Source organism: Eurytemora carolleeae, unplaced genomic scaffold, assembly GCF_000591075.1.
Source record: "Eurytemora carolleeae unplaced genomic scaffold, Eaff_2.0 scaffold226, whole genome shotgun sequence".
Lineage (NCBI taxonomy): Eukaryota > Metazoa > Arthropoda > Copepoda > Calanoida > Temoridae > Eurytemora > Eurytemora carolleeae.
Genome location: NW_019396119.1, coordinates 202,387 through 216,580, shown reverse-complemented (window position 1 = coordinate 216,580; position 14,194 = coordinate 202,387). Strand labels below are relative to the sequence as shown.

General features: G+C 32.6%; 2 protein-coding genes across 4 annotated transcripts in view; one reads left to right on the top strand and one right to left on the bottom strand.

Moving 5' to 3' along the window:
• LOC111695481 (uncharacterized) overlaps positions 1-14,194 on the bottom strand; it is a 55,493-nt gene that overhangs the window by 11,979 nt on the left and 29,320 nt on the right. The window contains exons 17-24 of the mRNA XM_023464825.1: positions 13,860-13,963; positions 12,920-13,022; positions 3,502-3,615; positions 3,089-3,176; positions 2,587-2,650; positions 2,119-2,264; positions 1,845-1,999; positions 327-507 (exon numbers count right to left, since the gene is read on the bottom strand). Of these exons, the coding sequence (XP_023320593.1) occupies positions 327-507; positions 1,845-1,999; positions 2,119-2,264; positions 2,587-2,650; positions 3,089-3,176; positions 3,502-3,615; positions 12,920-13,022; positions 13,860-13,963 (955 nt within the window). The remainder of the gene's footprint in view (positions 1-326; positions 508-1,844; positions 2,000-2,118; positions 2,265-2,586; positions 2,651-3,088; positions 3,177-3,501; positions 3,616-12,919; positions 13,023-13,859; positions 13,964-14,194) is intronic.
• Positions 3,821-12,524, top strand: LOC111695498 (IgA FC receptor). Of its 3 annotated transcripts, none has more exons than XM_023464848.1 (23): positions 3,822-3,973; positions 4,260-4,326; positions 4,526-4,556; positions 4,696-4,759; positions 4,887-4,921; positions 5,260-5,320; positions 5,374-5,417; positions 5,716-5,764; positions 6,613-6,721; positions 7,053-7,124; positions 7,350-7,434; positions 7,610-7,635; positions 7,932-7,996; positions 8,789-8,857; positions 8,905-9,293; positions 9,377-9,487; positions 10,052-10,087; positions 10,147-10,264; positions 10,320-10,708; positions 10,981-11,114; positions 11,196-11,255; positions 11,832-11,901; positions 12,361-12,524. In XM_023464848.1, the coding sequence occupies exons 1-23, from the start codon at positions 3,894-3,896 to the stop codon at positions 12,399-12,401; spliced, it is 2,205 nt and encodes a 734-aa protein (XP_023320616.1). In that variant the 5' UTR covers positions 3,822-3,893; the 3' UTR covers positions 12,402-12,524. The 3 variants fall into 3 exon arrangements, with proteins under 3 accessions (XP_023320617.1, XP_023320616.1, XP_023320615.1); XM_023464847.1 differs by having other exon boundaries at positions 10,308-10,708; XM_023464849.1 differs by lacking the exon at positions 10,052-10,087 and having other exon boundaries at positions 3,821-3,973; positions 10,308-10,708.

Sequence of the window (14,194 nt, the reverse complement as noted above, 5' to 3'; positions counted from 1 at the left end):
CCCCCCCCCCCCCCTACAGGTTTAGGGCGGCAACTGCCCCTCCCCCTGTATACGCCCTTGCTAAATATCTATTCAATTTTCAATGTACTTCTCAGTTAGTATTCAAAAATTTAATATGATAATAACAAGAAAACTAACGAACACAAAACAGCATTAGTAAGGACTGTCGTAAATTGGTGCTCTGTTTACTATATCCTCGCTGTCTTTCCAAATTCCTAGCAGCTCAGAGCACCCAAAATGTACACATACCCTTTCCCCCATACCTTTAGCCTATGCATACTATTCTCATGAACTGCCAACTTAAACCCTTGAAGTGTTCTAGATACCTGACATGCTTCTGGAAGAAGACCCTCTCTACGAATATTCTCATTAAGCGCCCCTTGAAGATTGTTTAGATGTTGATGAAACACTCCTTGACACTCTATCTGGAGTTGATTAACTCCAGTATTGTGCTCCTGTAAGGTTCGGTTGCTCCAGACCATGATATCCTCGTTGGTCAAACTACTTCTAAACCACGGAATGGTTAATACGTTATTTTTGTATATAATATACTGTATAATACAAAATTATATAATATAAAAATTATTAGTTAGGATTTGTAATACTAATCTAAAGGGACTAAAAACCGAAATTACAATTAACCCTCAACTAGAAGGGAATTTCCCATTTCCAACAGTACCCTTGAAACCTTAATCTTATCAATAACGTAGAAGATAATGCCTTTTCCTCGGTTGAAAAGTGATATTCTAATTATTCTGATGTTAAATATAAAAGTGATATTCTAATAATTATGATAATTGAATATAAAAGTGATATTCTAACAATTATGATAGTTAAATATAAAAGTGATATTCTAATTATTCTGATAGTTGAATATAAAAGTGATATTCTAATAATTCTGATAACTGATTATAAAAGTGATATTCTAATAATTCTGATAATTGAATAAAAAAGTGATATTCTAATAATTATGATAATTGAATATAAAAGTGATATTCTAATAATTCTGATAATTGAATATAAAAGTGATTTTCTAATAATTCTGATAGTTGAATATATATACTAATAATTCGGATAATTGATTATAAAAGTAATATTCTAATATTGAATAAAAGTGAGATTCTAATAATTCTGATAGTTGAATATAAAAGTGATATTCTAATAATTCTGATAACTGATTATAAAAGTGATATTCTAATAATTCTGATAATTGAATAAAAAAGTGATATTCTAATAATTATGATAATTGAATATAAAAGTGATATTCTAATAATTCTGATAATTGAATATAAAAGTGATTTTCTAATAATTCTGATAGTTGAATATATATACTAATAATTCGGATAATTGATTATAAAAGTAATATTCTAATATTGAATATAAAAGTGATATTCTAATAATTCGGATAATTGAATAAAATTAGTTTTTAAAATTCTTAACATTGATATATATTCTCCGAACTTGAGCAGAATTAGGTTTTAATGGTTTCGTTAGGAATCTATCATCTTTGTATTGAGGAGGAACCCTTAAAATTTACTCTAANAGTATATAAAATATTAGGGAAAATATTTTAAGGCTCAATTTACGGGAAATGTGAAATAAAAACCATTACAAAATTCTAATCAAACAGAAAAACAAACTCATTGTTGATTTTGCGTGCACCCCCCCAAAATAACAAAATCTATCAGATTAAAAGTTTCGACACAGGTGGTTTTTTCCCTAAGTCTTTTTTGAAATACCACTTGCAAACATGGCAGTTAAGTTAGTTTCATATATATTCTTTTAATTTTTCTTTAGGCTTTACTTCAACAAAATGTAAAAGAAAATAAATAGTGTCAACCAACCTGGAGCTGAAGCTGACCCTGTACTCAGTAAGCCGGTCAGAAAGCAGGTTGCGCTGACGCTGAAGACAGTCTACCATACCCTCCTTTATACCAGAGAACGAGGCCAGGACAACGCTTGAAATTAAAGATTCTACGCGGTGCAACTTTTCAAAAACCTAAACATAGATTATTACAGAAAATCAATGTTAAACAAGGGTAAACAAGGGTTAAATAAGGCTAAACAAGGCTAAACAAGGTACAAGGTTAAACAAGGAACAAAAAAATTTATTTTAACCTGGTCTACATATAGCTGGATATGGTCGGGAACATCAGGGTGCTGCTGAGAAGGTTCTGGACTAGTTGGAAGGTCACTTTTCTCCGAGGTGCTTAGATCATCACTGTTAGGAGTGGTTTTTAAGGAACAACTGCACCCAGCTCCGACTACTCAGCATACTCAATAAATAATAGTATATCAATTCATGGGATTTAGGCAGTTAAAGAGGTTTGAATGACGTGAAGAATAAAGAAAACGATAAAATTAAGGCAGAAGGTTACTCCTAGCTTTAAATTGATAGCTTGAGTGAGAAATTAAACATTTTTTTATGTATTTACTGAATGAATGCGGAAAATAGAAATCTGTAAAATCTTAATCTAAAGTTTAATTTATGTGAGAAAACCCCAAATTTTCCTGTACTGTACTGCACTGTACTGCACTGCAATTTTCTGTACTGTACTGTACTGTACTATATTTTAATGAGTTTGCCTAGAATATGTACACTATGTACTCCTTGTTCTCCGTACACCAGCACAGTCTGACTAGTGTAGGCCTGAAACAAACAAATTACATGTTTTTTTCAATAAATAATTTCACTTCGAGTAAAAAAAACCTGGATACCAAGGTCATAATTACAGCAGGCCATTAAATCAAAAAAGAGTGTTGTACAATTCAAGTGAGAGATGCTTTTAAGGGGTTTTCACTTTAAGCCTATTTAACATTTTTAATGAAAATGTTCAGAGGTTAAATTGTTGAATATTGACTTAATGAAAAGCAACAAATACTATTAAAAATGATTAATTTTAAAATTTGAGGCAGATTGCAAGTTGACGAATACATTCATTAATTCCTAAATTAAAAAAAGTCTCCAGAATTAGCTTAGAACTAAAAAACTAAAAATACTATTGATTTAGGTAAGATGGGAGAACTCTTAGTTTCTTAAAAAAGGGAGAAGTAGACCCCACCTCCCTCCTTTCTCAAGCGGTGTCACCTGTGAAAATGAGTTTGAACAGTTTCCAGAGCACTGAGTACAAATCTCCTGAGAAATCAGCTGTATATATCCTTCCTCCTGTACCAACCTTAAAACATAAAACGTTTATTATCTGCACTACCTATTTTCCTGATTCGACTTGTGGACCCTCTCCCTTTGCCCTCACACGCACACTAAAAATGCAATAACCAAATGTATGGGCCTAAATGTAGTTCTTGACTGATTGAGACCATAAGTCTAGCCAATACAAACATATTTTATGGAATCCAGGTTGTACGCGTGAAGCTGATGTCCTGCACCCAATGGTGAGTTGCATGGGTCCGACCCCTCTCTAGAAAAGCTTTAAAAGCCCCCCTTGACATACTTAACTTATGCATTGGACCTGATGCATCTCACCTTCTGACTGTATTTACCTGACAAGCTGCTGGTTAGGAAAGCTATATGCTAGAAGGGGACGGGATCGAACATGCTTGGAACAGCAATCATTCTCACAGACATGCTCTTCCATAGTATCCTCATCAGTCAGCCTATATTATTTAGTTGTTAGTATATAAAATATTAGGGAAAATATTTTAAGGCTCAATTTACGGGAAATGTGAAATAAAAACCATTACAAAATTCTAATCAAACAGAAAAACAAACTCATTGTTGATTTTGCGTGCACCCCCCCCCCCCACCTGTTAAGGTTTTGTCCTGAGTGAATAAGTGTTCGATGAATTGAATATATCTAATTTGAAAGAATGAAGTGATTGAATTACAATAAATGAGAAGTAGTGAAACCGATCCCTCCATTGTCTGATCAGTCATGAATATATTGGTCTGCGTGACACTGCTCTCGTCCTTTATCCTTACTTCAGCCAGGACCAGGCTTATACTAAGTGCTAAGTAAGTTAAAGTTCAGTGATGTCAGTTTTTTTCTAGAGATTCAGATATTTTTCAATATTCTAATTTTTCATCTTAATTTTTTTATTCACAAACAATCCATTTTTTTTTCTTTTCAATTTTTCCAATTTTTTAAAAATTTATTAACGATTTACATTTAGACTTTTTTAAAAAGAAAATTATCTGTAGATGTCCCTTAAAATTATAATATCCTGCCAAGAACATTGTCCAGCTAATCTCAAAATAAAATGAATATTTCTTAAATGTCCTGACTTTAAACGATTTCTAGTGAGGAACGCGGAAATTCAGAAAGTTTATTTGATGAAGAATTTGATAATGATGGACTTTTAAAACCTGTAAGTATTTTCATCATCACTAAAAAAAGCAACTCATAAAGAAATATGGTTAAATTTTTTTGACAAAAAATATTTTTTTTTACAAATATCTCGAATTAGTTAAATAAATAACAAACAAAGTTTTCTAATTACTGACCCCTGGTCTTAATATTTGAACAGTCTTCACTTCTTAAAAAAGTGATATTTTCTTTTTCTTTAGTTTAAAGTGCTACCTCCTGAAGATGTTGAAGGTATAATTATAAATTAAAGTGCTCCAAATATTTTATTTTAAAAATTCTTTCCTCTCCAAAAAAAATTGTTTTATAACTTCTCGAAAAAAAATCTTAATGGATAAAATTCAAAGAAATGATTGATTAGAATTCATTTCAGATTTCCAAGGTGGTGATCCTCAACAAGATGTCAAAACAGATAACGTCACACAACAGATGAACAGGTTTATTACAGTTCAGATTCATTATTTCTAAGGGAGTGTTCATGATCAGAGGATTAGGATTAACAACAACAATTGGTTGATCGCTACTTAAAATTAATATACCACTGAATTAAACACATATTTTAAGGGTTGCTGATAATGCCGAGAATTTACAGATGGAAGGTAATTCTATTTTTCAAGAGGTCAATCCTAAGTACTGAATCTGATACTAAGTAAACATTTACCATAAATTCTGTAACTTAGATCTATATTTTAAAGTTAACATCGTGTTAGCCCAGTTACTAGATGTAACGGAGATATTCTTATATGTCGATACAATGTGTCTGTGCTAATAACAATTCCTAAAAGAAGACTGAAGTTCTCAGAAAGGTTTGGACAGATTTTTTCTTAGAATTGCATTGGTTTAAACATTCTTTTTTCTGTATCTATGTAACTGCAATATTCATCACAATTATCAAGAATATGGATATTTATCCACAATCACCAAAACAAAATCTTAGATAACAAAGATGCATCAAATCCTGCAGATGTGAATGAAATGCCTGAAGGGGGAAAGTTAAGGTTATGAATTTCATAAGAAAATGGTGGTAAATCATAACCAAGTATTTTTCTAGTCAACTGGAACCTCAAGAAGAATACAGAAGACGCCAAGGAGCAGGTTGATCCATTCGTTTTCTTCATATAATCTTAAACCATATGTAGATCGCACAATTTAATTTATTTTAGTTTATAAAATAAAAAAATAAAAAAATAAAAATATATATATATGAATATTGTATTGGCACCATTATTTACTTAAAATTTATTTATTTTAAATAGTAGGCAATTTTACACATTACTTAAAGTAAACTTTTACCAAGTTTATCTTGTTCTTAGAGTTTCAAAATATTAGAGACAAACATAAAATTATACCTTAACCAATTTTCCACCAGTTTATTAAGATCAATTCTATTTAGAAGACCCTGAACCCCAAGAAGAGGAGGATCAAATATCCCAAAAAGAAAGGTGAAATCAATTAGACAGATTTATTGCATTTATTAAAATTCGTTTCAAAGAAAATATCAATACAAAGTATTTATTCTGAAAAAAGAATTAAAGAGCAAACTTACTATTTCTATGCTTATAGACCCCGTAAAACCTGAAAATATCGTCCTGAACACCTATTCCTATTTCCAGGGCCTGCATGGAACCTGACAATGTTTTCCTGGAAACCTATTCATATTTCCAGGGCCAGAATGGAACCTGGCAATGTGGTCTTGAAAACATATTTCTATTTTCAGGGGCTGGCATGGAACCTGAAAATATCGTCCCGATAACCTATTTATATTTTCGGGGCTGGCATGGAACCTGACAATATGGTCCTGATAACCTATTTATATTTTCAGGGCCTGCATGGAACCTGACAAAATGGTCCTGATAACCTATTTATATTTTCAGGGCCTGCATGGAACCTGACAAAATGGTCCTGATAACCTATTTATATTTTCAGGGCCTGCATGGAACCTGACAAAATGGTCCTGATAACCTATTTATATTTTCAGGGCCTGCATGGAACCTGACAATGTGGTAATGATAACCTATTTATATTTTCAGGGCCTGCATGGAACCTGACAATGTGGTAATGGAAACATATTTCTATTTTCAGGACCAGCATGGAACCTGAAAATGTGGTCCTAGAGGACTTTTCCTATTTCAAGGGGGAGCATGGAACCGGACAAAGTGGTTCCTGAAACATATTCCTATTTTCAGGGCAATCATTGAATATGACGATATGATCCTAGAAATCTACTCATATTTGCAGGGCTAGAATGGAAACTGACAATGTGGTCTCAAAAGCCTATTCCTATTTTCAGGTCCAGCATGGAACCTGAGGATGTGGTCCCAGAAACCTATTCCTTGAAAGGAATACGAAGTATACTATCACCAGATATCCTACATACACTGGCAACATGTGGATGGAAGGTATTGTCAATCTTCATAAAAAAATGAGGCAAATACATGGATTAAATTATGTGATTTTCCAAAGCCACAAAATCCACTTACATGTAAAATTTTTCTCTATGATACTGCTCTTATAGCTCAACTACCATGTCTAGCGAGACGCACCCTTTTAAAAAAAAGATTTCCAAGTTTTATGCAACCTAACTCATATGGGGAGGACAAATGTTCCTTCCACATTTTCAGACTAAAATAAGCTAAATTATCAACTTTTTAAATGCTTTCTTTGTATTTAGTCCACACTTGTCTTTAACCTGTAAATAAAAAAATTAGGTACTCAATGCAAGTGTTTCAGGATGAACTAGTAATAGTAGACAACGCATATCCAATCCCAGTTTGCGATAATACAAACTGTGATAAACACAAGGAAGGGAAAGCTTTTGAAAATTGAGATACTTAACTTTCAGGAGATTTTGAAAGTATAGCGATTTATTTATTAAATTATGTTGTTAATATGTTATTATGGTCGCACAACTATAAATAGCAGCTCATTAAATTAGCAACCTAGATAACCTAGAAAGGCGACCAACTTCAATATTGACCCTGTCATGAGTTTCTTTCGAACATGCTTTTAAAACCTGAAGCCTCCTAGATATTACGATTGGATGGAGCTCCACTTCTCCTACTTGTCCAGGAAATAATGAATCTCTGGAAATTAGACGATCACAATCCACTAGGAACATTTCAACAGCAATAGAACACACATTTCAAGATTCCTGATTAAAATCAAAAAAGTAAAAAGGCGTCAATAACATCTATTTTTTTTGAGGCAATGTATGGAAAAAGTCATTGCATTACCCAAACTTTTTCTGGTAAAAATTTAAATGTCTTATTACCCTTTGAAATGTTTAGCAATCATGCTGATGGGGGATAAACAGGTACTTTTATGGAATAATCTTATATTTTCAGACAATTTTCTAAATCTATTTAGCACTGCTTTCTTTTATTTTTTTTCTGATTAAAACAATCTCCAGGGATTATACTATTCCAGGAAAGTCAAGTTTAAGATAGTTATGGGTTTGCTTTTTCTTAAGAAGGGTGCAGTGGCACAGAGAAGAAACATAGTTAAATCTAATAGTTAAAATAGAAATGTATATATTAAAAAATGATGTGGTTTCTCAAACTATCCTTAGTTCCCAGCAGCTTTTACTTTTTTAAAAAAGATGTTTTTAAGGATGTGAGTGAGACACTTAAGTTTGTTCTTTCGAAAATCATAACTGAGGAAGAAAAATGTGGAAGGTACTCTCAAATGCTAAAGGAACATAAAATATCTCTTCTGAGTTGAAAACTTTAGAATAAAATACCCTTAATCCCGATTACTTAATCTGAGTATCCAATAGACACACTTTTGATTTTCTTTTTAAACCGTTCTTTCTTAGAAAAATCAAAAACCGGTTTTCTTAAGATTAGAAAGTTCCTCCCATTTCTGTATGTTGGTCTTAAATGGCGTGCAAAATTTTAGATTAATCAGCTTCATATATGTGACTTTGACTGGTTGAATTTTTTACACTTTTCAGGATACAAGTAAAAGATTAGATTAGTCTCGATATTATGAAAAAGAGAGGATAAGGCCTTAATCTCGATATTCACCATTCAAAAGTTTTCAGCTCTGATGTATCTGGGAACAAAACATGTGAAGTGATAGGACTTGCATTAAGCTTGAACCACAGTATTCATTCATCGCCTCATTAGTTTTTAAATTGCTTAGTTTCTAGAGATTAACTGTGTAATTTGCTCTCATTAATTTACCCAATCAGCTATTTCTACAGGGAATTATTATTACATAACAATTATCTCTTTGATTCAGATTTTACACATCCGAATCAAAGTTTAAATGAAAATCTGCACCCTGGTTTTATTTCTATTATCATGATTACGTCTTTGTCTGCCAAATTTTAATTGGCCAATTGGGATCTTGTTTACTTAAAATCATTTATATTCAATATTTATGCTTATCAATCACTTTTTTTAGATAATTTTTCGCCATTTTGCAGCATTGTATCCTAATCTACCTGACCAATGATTATTTAGCATGGACACCATGGACAGAGCAGATTTACTGACTTACAATGAGTTCTCTAAACGTGTTGACAAAGCAAGGTAAGTTAAACATCATACAATTTCTAAAATTGAAATCTTATTTCTAGATTTATCATTAAAACTGGAGAAGTTGGACCGTGGAACAACATCATTTTAAGAAAAGGAATGATTACTGGAGATTGTAAAGATCACAAAGAAGATGAAAAAATAGTTCCAACCAGGTCCAATGAAAGGTCCAATGAGAGGTCCAATGAGAGGTCCCTTCAATACGAAAGAAAGCAAATGGATGATAAAATGAATGATCAAATGGATGATCAAATAAATGATCAGATGGATGATCAAATGAATGACCAAATCGATAAAGATTCTAGAGAACGCAGTTCAGGTGAAGAAATAAGTGAAAATGATGCTGGCATGAATAGAGCTTATGCATCAGAGGAGATGGACGAGGAACATTTTGATGGAGATTTCATTCCTGATAAAGAGGAATTAACAGGTATAATACTTATATGGAAAAAAAGAATTACAACAGTTTAACTCAAAATTAAGACTTAATAAGATTGCAATAACTACTACAAGGAGATGATCTACAAGACACTGAACCAAGAGAGCACGACAGTTTACCAGAAAAAGAAGCACAGCAGTACTATCCAGAAATTGAAGCTTTGAAAACAGCAAAAGATAATTTAGGGAATTTGAATTAATTGTTGGCCATCCAGTTTTTTCAAATATTCTTTTTATATTTGTGATTCCAAAATTCTGAATTGGTCCTCCATGCTTTTTAACCATGCAAGACTTGCATTGTTTCACACCCCTAGCATAACATATCTTTAATATTAACTTTAATAATTCAAAAGTAAGAAGATCTCAGATATTTCCAACTATGAAGTCTTTACAAGATCAGTCAAAGTTTGACATATAAAATGTTTTAAATGGCACGTTACTATAGATATGGGGATAGAGAATTAGACTTAGTGGACTTGGTCTAGTTACTCTTCTTTAAAATATAGGAGCTGATCGAATTGTCATTCAAATTGAAAATTGTTAAATTAAATGGGATTTAAATTGGTTCATATTTAATTACTGGTTCGGAAATGATCTATGGAAGTTATTTAAACCACTCAAGCCTCAGAGCTAGAAATATGTCAAATGTTTCCCACATTTAATCCACAAACCCTAAATTCGCACCCTTTATTAATTTCCATCTCAGATGTATTTTAAAATATTCAATTTATTAAACAAATTTGAGTTTAGGTGAACACATAGAAAAACTGAACCCATCAACTAAAGGTTTATTATTTTTACATTATAAAATTATATGACTAATGGGTGTAAAATTTATTTTTCAGATAGGGATTATTCTTCTGTTGAAAAAGCTGAAGGACCCTACCATGAAAAGCTGCAAAGACATCATCAGTTTACAGACACAAAGTATAAACACAATGTAACCATACCAGAGAGCTTAAGGTATTCACACACATAACTGCCAAATTTTATCATTTAAATGCAGGGAAATGTTTAGAGCCCCTGACGCAAGACCAGAAGAGCCATCTGTTCAGAATCAGAATAATGAGCTAAGAGTTCCATCCAGAGGGGTGATAACACCCCCAGGACCAGCACCACATGGAATTCCAGTACCCCCAGAAGCCCCACAAATTCCACTATCCCCAGAAGCACCACATGGAATTCCACTATCCCCAGAAGCACCAAATGGAATTCAACTATCCCCAGAAGCACCACATGGAATTCAACTATCCCCGGAAGCACCACAATCAAATCCAGCATACTCATCATCATCATCCGTTCCAGTAACAGCCAATGCACAAAAAGCACCTCAATCCTTAGTGCGCCCAGTCCAACCTACAGAAGAACAAGCCAAACACCAAGGAAATGATGCATTCAGGAATCCAGGTATAAAGAATCTTGTGTTAGGCATTAACATTATCTAAGACTGTTATAATGGTTTGATGACATGAATTACTTTTAACTTATTTGAAAACTTTTTCATCCATTTGAAATGGATGGAATACCTTGAAATCTTTATTTAAGATCACAACACAAATAAGTTTCTTAAAATCATTCAAAAAAATTGTAATAAGTTTTGAAAATTACAGCCACACGAATATCACTGAGTGGTCAGATTGTTAACAATCCCTTTATGTTTAACAAAATAACATTTGCAGAATATCCTCCTGGATACAGAAGAGCAATTAACCTAGAACTAAATGGAACATTTTCCAATGGACAAGATCAACAGGAGGGGGAGATACTTATGAACATTGATGCATTAAGAAAATATAATAGTAATTTGGAAAAGGTAATCTTAATGTATTTAATGTTTGTCAAACCAAAAATAAATAGGGTTAAAAAATTATCTGATTGGCCATCGCTTGTTTAGGCAGTGCAGGAGAATAATGGCCGCCAATACGATAATCGAGTCAATCCTCAATATCCAGGGGTAAAATACTTAAATAACAAACATCAATATTCAGGGGTAAAATAGTTAAATAACAAACATCAATATTCAGGGGTAAAATAGTTAAATAACAACTTCTACATCCAGGGGTAAAATAGTTGAATAACAAACATCAAAATTCAAGGGTAAAATATTTAAATAACAAACATCAATATTCAGGGGTAAAATAGTAAAATAACAAATATCCATATTCAGGGGTGAAATAGATAAATAACAAACATTAATATTCAGGGGTAAAATAGTCAAATAAACATCAATATCAGGGGTAAAATAGTCAAATAAACATCAATATCAGGGGTAAAATAGTCAAATAAACATCAATATCAAGGGTAAAATAGTCAAATAAACATCAATATTCAGGGGTAAAATAGTCAAATAAACATCAATATTCAGGAATAAAAAAGTTAATAACAAACATTAAAATACTTCTCTTCTATCAAAAGGCAACTTTTTTTACTATGTTCCCCTAAAAATAATTTTTTCGCCACTTCAGCGAATACAACCCTAAACTTATAATAATTAAATGTATTATAGATAATAACTATAATAATTTACTAGGGTACAGAGCAGACCAGAAATAACCCCGACGAAATTAGTGCCGCACTGAAAGAGCTTACTGGTATTAAAGGTGAAATAACTAAGATAGAGGAACATGTACTCAGTTTCATGATTCATTATAGCTTTGATAAGGCAAACTCAGCCAACTTTCACGAGGAACGGGGGGCAGGGCCACCGTAAGTTTTAAAAATAGTCTTTAAGCCTCCGCATTCGCAGAGGAGTATTGAAAACGTAAGAATAGATAATATAGAAGTAAAAAATACATTAATACAAGAAAATAAATAAATAATATATAAATATAAATAAATTGTTATGCAGTGTTTTCTTGAATATCAAACAAAATATGACATAATTAATAAAAATATTAAACAATAGGCCTGGTGACCATTCCGCGGGGCTTATGGCGTCCCTTCACTCCCTCCCTAATTTCTTAGTACACTTATTTCGTATTTTCACAGTACACTTAATTTAACTTTTACAGTACACACAGTTCATTACAACAGTACAATGTCTTAAATATTTATTTTAGATATGAATCAGTCATCTATGCCTGGTTTAAAACCCAACTGATCTAGAATACTCCCAGCTAGCAATCCAACCCACTTTAATAAAGATAAAAAGGTGTGAAGTTTTAACCAATAATAAATGTAGACAAAATAAAATGTTATTAGAAAAATAAAAATGCAAAGCACTGTTGAAACATTTTTTCAATAGTTGAAGAGAATACTAAAAAAATCCCGAAAAATATTTAGATATTAATAAACTAATTCATTAAAACTATCCAATTCAGATAGTCTTGCGCGAAGCGATATTTTTTTTTAAAAGGGTGTAAATTTGTTTATAAAAAAGCACAGATGTTAAATAATAAGAGACCCTTCACCAAAAGAGCAAACACCGTAATCTAAAAGTTGAAAATTTTAATCTACGGTTCATCTAAGATAACACACATGGAGCACAAAAAAGTAATAAGTTGACATAGTTGCATTCTATTCTTTGATTCAACTAAAGAGTATGGTACGCGTAACTTTGTGAACAACATGTAGATCCAAAAATGGAAAGGTCCCGTGAACATGAAATATCTGACTTACCCTTGAACATGGTTACTTTGTACACACTCTAGCTGAACGCAACATTCTTCCTCCTGGCCCAGCTCTCCAAACACTTGACCAGACCTCGCACACTCTTCCAATACTAAAGTTAATAAAATATTAATAATTTTATTAACTTGAATGTTTGAATTAAATGAAATGTAAGGAAACTGAAAAAACATTAATAATTATAATAGAAAAGTCAACATAGATATTTCAGAAAAATTAAGAAAAATATATGTTGATTGAAAAAGATGGAGCTTTAGCCCTTTCTAATATTTGATACGGATTGAGTCCACACCGCATGATGCTTAAGAAAGAATTGAGCCCACACTACTTGATATTTGACGAAGGTTGAGCCCACACTACCTGATATTTGACGAGGGTTGAGCCCAAACTACCTGAAATTTGACGAGGATTGAACCCACACTACCTGATATTTGATGAGGATTGAGCCCACTGCACTGACTGATATTTGTTGAGGATTTAGTCAACACTTCCTGATATTTAACAAGGATTGAGCCCACACTCCCTGATATTTGACAAGTATTGGGCTAACACTTCCTGATATTTGATGAGGATTGCGCCCACACTGTCTGATATTTGTTGAGGATTGAGCCCACACTAACTGATACTTGACAAGGATTGAGCCAACACTACCTGATATTTGACAAGGATTGGGCCAACATTACCTGATATATGTTGAGGATTGAGCCAACACTACCTGATATTTGAGAAGGATTGAGCCAACACTACCTGATATTTGAGAAGGATTCCAACACTTCCTGATATTTGAGAAGGATTGAGCCTTCACTACCTGATATTATAGAAGGATTGAGCCAACACTACCGAATTTAAGGATGATTGAGCCAAAACTACCTGATATTTAAAAAGGATTGAGCTAGCATTCCTTAATCCTCATATTTGAAGAGACAACTACCTGATATTTGGGGAGGATTGAGTTGAACCTTGACTGAGTCCTCCTCCTGATCTTGTAAATTAGTTTGAAGTCGCTCTGTGAGCTCAGAGCGAGAATATGAAGACCTATATACAAAATAGTTTAGAAATTTTAAAGAAAATCAGCTTAGACTTGACAAAAAAAGGGAAAATGACATTAACATTTTGATTTTCCATTTATTTCTAAAAAAAAACTTCTTATAGATGATTTACTTAAAAATTATTTGATCCAGTCAACAATAACGAATGACTAGTTGGCTTATAATTTCGAGAAGCATATTTTTCCAGTTCCCCGAACCTTCAACTCCCCCCCCCCCC